The sequence below is a fragment of the Limulus polyphemus genome, unplaced genomic scaffold (genome assembly GCF_000517525.1).
Source record: "Limulus polyphemus unplaced genomic scaffold, Limulus_polyphemus-2.1.2 Scaffold2384, whole genome shotgun sequence".
Classification (NCBI taxonomy): domain Eukaryota; kingdom Metazoa; phylum Arthropoda; class Merostomata; order Xiphosura; family Limulidae; genus Limulus; species Limulus polyphemus.
The window spans coordinates 136,053-145,627 of NW_013667994.1; the positions used below are offsets into that span (position 1 = coordinate 136,053).

Below are 9,575 nucleotides of genomic sequence, written 5' to 3' on the forward strand. Positions count from 1 at the left end.
GGAAGAAACAGAAGTGCTAGAAGCATGAGAAAAGCTGTAGCATCGGCAACTTCCTGGCTATTGGAGAGCAAGATGGAAAGGGGATGGGATGCATACCTCCCAGTGACTTTCTGAAACTTGTCCCATACAGTTTTCTAACTGGTGGTAGAAGAGAATGCTAGTAGTGAACTTAATCCAAGACTCCTTTTGGCTTTGATGTCGAAAATGCTGAGCATGGGCACGGGCCCGCTGATAAACAATGTGGTTAGAAAGAGAGGGATACCGTTGGAAGGTATCCCAGGCCCATTTTTGAGCCTTCCGTGCCTCCTGGCAGGCAGGACTCCACCATGGACGAGGATACTGTGGAAAACGTGTCGAGTTCTTAGGAATAAAATGAGCAGCTGCCTGGACGATACAGTCAGTCACTGTAACCACACAATCGTCTATTGATGGCAGATGGACAAAGGCAGGATCAAGTTCAGAGAGAGGGGTGAAAGACAGCCAGTCAGCCTGGTCCAACTTCCATCGTGGCACTCGGGTTGGGTGGCATCGACTCATAATGATAGGAAAATGATCACTGCCCCAGAAGAATGGTGGACCAGTTTGATTGCCCAATGCATAAGCAAATCTCGAACCACCTTTGACAGATGCTGGCAGGCCATGGGATCTTGAGGAGGAGGAAAGGAAAGGAGAAACAGGAGGTGGGGAAAGAAATTGGATAACTAATCCTTCTGACAGAAACCATATCCTCCATTTATCATCGACGAATGGATGCCAATGAGGAAAAAACTTCAACAGTCGAACTCCTACTAGACCCGAACCCACAGGGTAGTCAACAGTACTGATGGTGACGGATGTTACGTCATTGAGGAAAGCAATGAAAAGGAGTATCCCCGATTAGAAGGAACAGGTAAGGGTTGAGAGGATGAAGGACAGGAAACAGGAATAGGTGACATGTGAGGCTCTGACCAAGACAAACAGGCTACAAAGGTCGTAAGGGTGGATTGCTGATGGGCTGAAATCACCCGAGGCTCGATGGTTTCTGAGATTGTATCAAAGACATAGCATCTCATAAAAGGAGCAAGACACAAGTCCCTGAGATATGTTGAGAGTAAATTGACCCGAGCCAATACTGCATCCCTACCTATAAGATCCCAACAACAAAGATACCATGTATTTAATGCCATAGCTGAAAATGAAATGCAGGCTAATATGGAGGAGAGAAGGTTAAGGGTATCTGCAGAAAACCCCTCAGGATTTCTGTGGAGAGCCTCCAATAGGATATGTATGAAAGAAAGATAACATAGAAGGTCAGTTAGGGTAAAACGAAGGTGAGAATATTGGGCATGGGTAAGATTAACATTAATAGCTAACAATGAACCCTAAGCTGTTGATCCAAAAATGGATAGTCTGCCCAAAGGTAACAAAGTGCATACTGATCAGAAGTTCTCGGGGTTGTGGCATGCTAATCCCATCAGTTAATTATGAGTCAAATTGATCAGAATGTACCCAAATATCTGGAGAGGGAGGAAATACCAAATATAGTTGAGAAGATGTTTCAAGTAACACGGAAGGATGAGGTGGATAAGAGATAGGGGAAAGGGATAAAACTTCACAAACCTGAGACATGAAATCTGTGCAGACTGATTTTGGCCTAAGTAAATCCTCAGGTTGCAATTGGAAAGCAATGGCAAACTCTGGAGGTGAGAAAAGATGATAAAAATGCTTATCATCCTGAACAATTTCAGCCGACTCAGGAGGACCCTGGAGCGATGTCAGGGGACAAAGGTTGACCCATGTAGCATTCAATCTCTCAATGTATAAAAGCAGAGAGAACCACTGTTGGTCGCCCACACCTGAGGCCTGAGAAAAAACACTGGTCATTGGTGTGCCCCCCAAAGTGGTAACGTGAACTTAGGAATTCATAACTCAAGAAAATATTCACAAATTGGCAAATGCAGAAATATAGCAACAAGAATGAACTGATATAAATTAAATAAAAATAAACTCAAAATGGAACCACTTCATGTGAGAAAAAGAAAGCACACAAAAGAAGACGTCCAAACTCAAACATGGCCAAATGTGACATGAAAGTTCAGTGAGCGGAGTGTAGAACGAGTCACATACGTCACGTGAGCATATCATGCTACCATTGGTTAAGAGATGACACATGATGATTTGCATCAGAGACATGTTGGAATACAGTAATTCCAACATGGGGGAAGCATAAAGCTTTTGGGATGCATATAGAAAAGTTCACATATAGAGGTAAGTACTGTATCAGAAATATACAATTGTCTTTGTTTTCCTCCATTTTGTAATAACATATAATTTATTTATTTTTATGTTATACCACTAAAGTTTCATCAAAATATATTAATCTCAGCTATTTATAATTTATGTACATTAAAACATCATCCATAATAAATAAGTTATGAGATATCAAGGGACCCTTTGACTCGCAAAGAATATTCTATTCACAACCTCCTAAATAAACAGAAAACAAATCAATAAATCCATCACTATCCCCTAAGTATTCTAGTCCTACTAATTATTCATGCTTTTTTTTAACACAAAGCATTGTCAGGATTTCTAGAATTGGCAATAAACACTATAAGGCTTCTTAAGTTAACTTGTGCTAGTTGGGCAAACACTTTTTCATCTCTACATCAGTCAAAAGAATTTGGGGTAAATATGCACAAAAGCCAAAATTCATTATATTAAAATATATATATATATATATATAAAGAATTTTACCAAAATATAATAGTCATAAGAAAAAAAACAAATTAGCCCTACTAATTATTTGCACTTTTTTTAACACAAGTCATTGTTAGGATTTCTAGAACTGGCAATAAACACTTTAAGGCTTCTTAATTTAAACTGTTGAGCAAACACTTTTTCATCTCTACATCGGTCAAAAGAATTTTGGATAAATATGCACAAAATCCCAAACCCATTATCTTAAAGGTTGTTGCTATTGTAAGCCAATGAATTACTATTTCAACCGACCTGTGGTAGTCACTGCTACAGCTAGTGACACAGGCATGAACAATTTAATTTAGCTCACCTGACTAACTCCATTATTTCATGTAATTTGTCAACAAAATGACAATGTTAGCGATCACTTGATACTAGTAGCTGTAGCAAATATGAATAACGTATATGCATTGTAATGGTTTTTAATGTGTTATTAATACTAATTTAGTTCTAGCAGTCAAGTGTGCCCCAAGTTTCATACAACTTATAAGTGATAATACTATTACTAAGCTAATAGTAACAGCAATAAAATTTGTATTGTAGTAGTGCTACGCCAACTATTAATACTATATCATCAACAATATGGTAATACTCATACTGTCAATGTCATACTCATAAGTACTCAGGTTTACTTTAGCACTAGTACTATTAAGTTAGTACCTTTAAGTTTAATTACGAATGTTATCTTGAGTCTACAATTAATAACAACTTATAAGGTTATTTTAAAATTATCGAAGTAATAAAAAAATGTTGTAATAAAGTATAAAAACTGTTACTAATTATAAGTTACACAAAATTTTAAATACGTCCAAAAATCGAGAAGTTAACTTTAATATAGAAAACGTGATCAATCTCACCTAAGGAAAGCGCCATGTTTAGATTAAAGAAAAGGTGATAAAATAACGAAAGTATAGAACATTTTATGTTTGTCAAGTAAGTATATTTTACAACCATTTTTGTAAAGTAGAATATTGTAAAGTTTATAAAAACATAAAGTTGTAGAGTAAGTTAAATATTTTAATGTTCGATATGTTTATTATTTTTCGTCTCTATTTCGTTTTATACGTGAGATGAACCACAATATGGAGCGGAAGAAAACGTCTGATGTAACTATGGCACAGAAAATTTGGATGATGTTAGATAACTTAGTAGAAAATGATCCTTTATTATATCGAAAATGTATTGAACATCAACTTAAGCAAGCAAAATTGCATATGGAACCACCTAAGCTGGTTGTGACGTTTAAAATGGAATTGGTTTGTTTGTTTCTTTCTCAATATTTGTTACTTAGCCCGTGTTACTACTAGTACTACTATTAGTAAGAATCTTAAGACTGCGTACTTATTATTATAAGTATAACTTGTAAATATAAGCTGTAGATTAAAGTATAAATATAACATTGTAAGTATAACTTAGTCAGGATTATTCTGTACCATTGTTTCTTTTTAATTTTATCTATATATTCTGACCACTGACAGATGATTAGGCTTTTAATATTGTATTATTACCAATACAAGGCATACACATTACTAACAATGATATCAAAACTAATATGATCATGGTTCATAATAGGGATCGTACAGGAATTTGCTCAAAACTGTAATTAAATACTTGGTCAAAAACCACCTTAAAAAAGCAGACTTATTCTAAAACGCAATGCTCAAAATGTTCCTTCTCAATTGTTAAAACCACCCAATCATTAATAATAAGCAAAATAAATGATTTTATGATTTTAATCAATATCAAAATTTGCCCATTTGTTCATATCATTATTATTAATATTATTGTTCCAACAGCCTATAGCAAAATGGCTGGGTATTTTGCACTAAAACCTACACAGATATATAATATGAAGTGTTGCATATGTTCATGACCTATTTAAAAGTTGATTATTTTTCACTGAAAGTTCCTTTATGTGGTAATAATTTCATAATAGATGCAGTGATATTCTGAGCGACTGCTTTTGTACTCATGTACATGAAACCTCAGGCACAAAGCCACCTGGATCAGTAAATAATTACATTAAAATACACAAAACTTTATTTAAAGCAATGTTTTAGACACATTTGTTTTATTTGAAAAGTCTGCATTTCTACTGATAAAATTGTATATGTATCTTACACTAGGCTTATATTTGAACATTGCTGTGCATTAAAAAAGCCAACATACAAGATAATTAAAAATGGAGAATTTAAAATCTACAAATAGGGATCACAAAAATGTTAGCAAACAAGGCTTGAGATCTACTGCTGACAGTTTGCTTAAGCTTCAAATCCCTATTATAACTTCACTATAAAATTATTGCAAGTGATAAATACTGTAGTGTGGGATCGCACAGGAGTTTTGCAAATAACTGAGAGAGTACTTTTAAACTTAATTTGACTTACTTAATTTTGTCATGTAGCAAAATTTTCTAAGGCCTTCACTTTCTGCCATCAAAAAATCTGGTGTTTTTCTGGCATGCATGTTAGTTGGAAACCACAACTCATGCATTTTCAAGTGCATTAATTAGAAGCTGCCATGTGAAATGTTTCTGATTTTTCTTTTCCATATAATTACTTGACTTGCTATTGTTTATTGTTATTTGAGTCTATTGTCTCTATGTGGATTTCCATGACTTTATTTCACCAAGTTTTTAACAGTGGACGATTACCATAGTAAATTTCCATACTCAGATAGTGGTAGTGATTCTTTCAACTGTTTCTTATACTTAGCTGAAATTGTGATCGTGCATTCAGTATTTATTACCACTGCAGAATATACTATATAATGTAGCTGTTGCTATTTTGAAATAATTGATGACAAGATAGAGGTTGTAAATGTTTTCAATAATTAGCTGCTTATGCTAAATGTGTCACTGTAGTGTTTTTGCATGCATTACTTGTGTCACCTTATTCAAACACAAACACTTGTGTCATGTAGAGCTAACAAAGTAAGCATGTTACTGCATCTACTTATATTGCATTAATCTGTGTTCTATCATCTTATTAAAAACATTATTTTGTTCTGATGAGATTGCTTTCTTGCTGCTCATCTTTTATTACATTGCATTGTGACAGTGATGGAAGCCGGTTGTTAAACCTGTGATGATATCATCTTTGCCTTCAAGATTGTCCTTTCTGAACAATTTTACATTTTTTTGTTGTATTAGGTCATCAAGAAATTAATGTTGCTTTTTTTAGATGAAAAAACCCGAACAACTTTTATATCAAAACAAAACATTTACTAAATAAAAACAGTCTATCTGCACTACACACAGGCTATCTGCACTAGCCGTCCCAAATATTGAAGTGACAGACTAGAGGAAGGCAACACCATCCATCACTAACTTTTGGACCACCATTTTAATAACAAATAGTGGGATTCACGTCCATTATAACCTCCCCATGGCTGAAAGGGCGTGTATATTCGGTGACGGGATTCGAACCTACGATCCTCAGATTGTGAGTCGAGCACAATAATCACCAGTCTATGCCAGACCCCTAAATGCTGTAGAATGTATTAGGTCATCAAGAGATCAATGTCGCTTATTTTTAGATGAAAAAACCAGAACAATTTGTATATCAAAACAAAATATTTATTAAATATAATAGTCTCCATTCTTATCGATGATGCTTTTCCATCTTTCAATCAGGTTGTTAATGCCCTGATTAAGAAATCACTTGGTTTTGAAGGAAAAAACAAGTCGATGTCCTCTTTAACACCTTCCACATTTGCATACGTTTTCCCATTAAGATGGTGTTGCAGCGAACAAAAAAAATGGTAATCTGATGGTGCCATATCTGTAGAATATGGTGGGTGGGAGAGAATTTCCCAACTCAACTCCATAATCTTCTGTTGCGTCAAATGTGTTACATGTGGACATGCATTGTTGTGTAGGAGAAGAACACCTTTCCGATTGATGAGTGAAGGGCGTTTCTGATGAAGGGCTTGATTTAATCATTCCAGTTGCTGACTATAGATCTCTGCATTGACAGTTCACTGTGGATTGAGAAGTTCAAAATGAATTACTCCTTTGATGTCCCACCAAATACAAAGCATCATTTTCTGTGGATGAGGTCCAGGTTTGGGGTCGGAAGTGGTTTTTGTTTAGGACTGAGCCATTGTTTTTGGCATTTAATATTTGCATAGAGAATCCATTTTTCATCATCGGTGACAATTTTGTCTAAAAATGGTTCACGCGCATTATGCAGCAGAAAAGACAAAGCAACATTTGCACGTTGGAAATGATGATCATTAGAGAGTTTGGGAGGCATCCAAACACCTTCTTTATGGAGTTTCCCAAATTCCTTAGATGCTTGCACATTGTTTCATGAGAGACATTGAATTTCAGGGCCATTTCACGAGTGTGTTGCCTTGGGTTAGACTCAACAAGCATCTTCAGAGCATCAGTATCAATTCCAACATGTTGGCCTCTACCATCACAGGTTTTAAGGCTATAGTCACCTAAATTAAATTTGCTGAACCATCGTTGTCACTTACGAATGTTTAAAACATTTCCATAAACTTCTTTGATATTCTTTGTGGCTACAGAGGTGTTGTTTCCCTTCTTGTATTCAAACAGCATTACATGCTGAATGTGTGTCTCGTCGTGTGCCATCACTATAAGAGATTAGAGTATACTAATCTTTACACAATATATAACAATCATCAATATCATAAGTAGTGGACTATACAACATAGGACTTGTGAACAGTTATGTAAACAAACTTGCCATAAACAAAAGCTTCTAAAAATAACTAGGTTTATCACTCTTACTATATAAACCATCTAAATCATAACACATGCATTAAACTTAAATTGAAACAGTCATGTATATCTAAAAGATGTTCATTATTTTTGGGATTAGGGTGATGATTGATGAGACGAATGGCTCAGTCTGTGACCTTACTTGTTTCCGATACAGTACATTAGCTATTCTTGTTCAGTGCTGCCCTCTATATGAAAAACAAATTTGTGCATACCACAAGCCTTTAAATTTCTTACATTTGGAATTGACTGATTCCATTGCGTCTCACATGCAAATAGTCATAAGAGACAACCCTCCACCAATAAAAGTGCAACATACTCTCTTGATGCATGTGACTCCCTCTATTCAATTCTATCAAAGTATTACTTCTCGTTTGGCAGTATTCATGTTCTAACATTTAGTTTGTGCTCTCTTCAAATGTTTTATTTTAATTTTTTTCCATATCTTTGTATTAATTTCTTTCAACAAGTTTACTCTTTATTATACAATAGTGACATTTGTTGAGTTATTCTGAAGTGGAATTATTTTATATTACTGACTGGTTACAGAACTTATTACTTCATTACAAAAACTTTTCTTTGTTTCTGCCAACACAGTAGTGTTTGGTTATTAATTTTACATTCTACTGCTTTGAAGGTTGTGTGTCCTATTTGCACATTTACACTGGCTTCAGGTCTTGTTACACCATGGGAAGACTTTCAGCTTTACTTCATCGGGAGATTGATCGTCCACGGAGCTGATATTCATTGGGCCTTGCCTTGAGTTTGGGGGCCCACACATTAAGACATACAGTCCTCTGATTTTGGAATAATAATAATGGTTTTTGAATACTTTTAATATTATTATATGTAGTTATTTGAGTTTTATAATAGAAGTTTTGTTAGGCTTAGTTGTATCCTTTCTTCTATACCACTGATACTAGGGGTCCTTGTTATTTTAGGATTACCTGTAATTCATCTGACTGGAACATCAATCATCCGTTCAACTATATTGTTTTTCTTTCATACATCACTTCTTATACATAGGTTATTGTTCATACCCACTTATTCATTTTATAAATTCCCTTTTATTTCATTTTTGTTTTATACTTATTGTTAGGTTAAGATTTTTATTTTAGAGCTTAGTGATATCTTTTGTCCTGCACTGTTCAATTAGGCTTAACACGTGTGTTATTTTTGGTTTACTTGTAGTTCTACATGAGGATTATCACAAATTACGTTAAATATCTTGTTAGCTTAGACTTAACAAGTGTCTATTAATTTCATACCATTCGTTTAATTTAATTTATATTTTATACATCTTACCCATAATTTCGTTTGTGTGGGCCCCTGTGGGCTGGGGTCCACCCTACCTGCTCCCAATATTACTCACCATTTCAGACAACCCAGATTTTCAGTTTTCCTCCATTCCAGGCCTCTACTGTAGGATCTGTTCAACCTATCTCAGTTTTTTAGACATGTTTCATAGTATATTACCTTCTCCTGACATTGTTTCTTTATGATCATTTTGTCTCTTTTGAGATTGGATACTTGCAAGCCTTGCCATATGCAGGCTTTAATTCTTTTTGCCTTAGCGTACCATTAGGCAGATTTTCTTTTTGGTTTTATGTCCTTCAGATCTCTGTTACTCCATCAGGCAGATTTTCTTTTTGGTTTTATGTCCTTCAGATCTCTGTTACTCCTTTCCATTTTCTCCCCTACCTAGTTTTTCAGTTTCGTTTTACCCTATCTACTCTCCTACAGGTAATGTTTACCTTCCACTTCCTATCTTAGGTGTTCCACCTATATTTAGGGATTTTTGTGGGATACCTCCTCCTTCTTTTCTCCATATTGTGGAGTTTGCCATCTTCCATTCTTTCCTTCCACACATGGCTTCTTTCCTTTTGGGAATTTCTTGAGTGTGGCACTACTGTTTCTTTTCCCATCCACTGCTAAGTGGGACTTATGATAAGATTTTTTTCTACACCAGTCCCTTTTTTGGGAGGCTCCTCCTGTACATTTATCATCATGTGCGGTATCTGTCATGCTATATTAAGTTTTTTTTTGTTTGTTTCATTCTAAGATATTGTCATCTTTATTCTTTTACA

General features: G+C 35.1%; 2 protein-coding genes across 3 annotated transcripts in view; one reads left to right on the forward strand and one right to left on the reverse strand.

Moving 5' to 3' along the window:
* Positions 1-3,612, reverse strand: part of LOC106466801 (unhealthy ribosome biogenesis protein 2 homolog) — a 71,297-nt gene extending 67,685 nt beyond the window's left edge. Inside the window, exon 1 of the mRNA XM_022394884.1 lies at positions 3,597-3,612. Coding sequence (XP_022250592.1) covers positions 3,597-3,612 — 16 coding nt within the window. The remainder of the gene's footprint in view (positions 1-3,596) is intronic.
* Positions 3,613-3,810: 198 nt separating this feature from the next.
* The window catches only part of LOC106466804 (PIH1 domain-containing protein 2-like), a 20,510-nt gene continuing 14,745 nt past the window's right edge, over positions 3,811-9,575 (forward strand). For both annotated transcript variants that reach the window (XM_013927104.2, XM_022394885.1), the window contains exon 1: positions 3,811-3,995. In XM_013927104.2, coding sequence (XP_013782558.1) covers positions 3,822-3,995 — 174 coding nt within the window. In that variant the 5' untranslated portion in view covers positions 3,811-3,821. The remainder of the gene's footprint in view (positions 3,996-9,575) is intronic.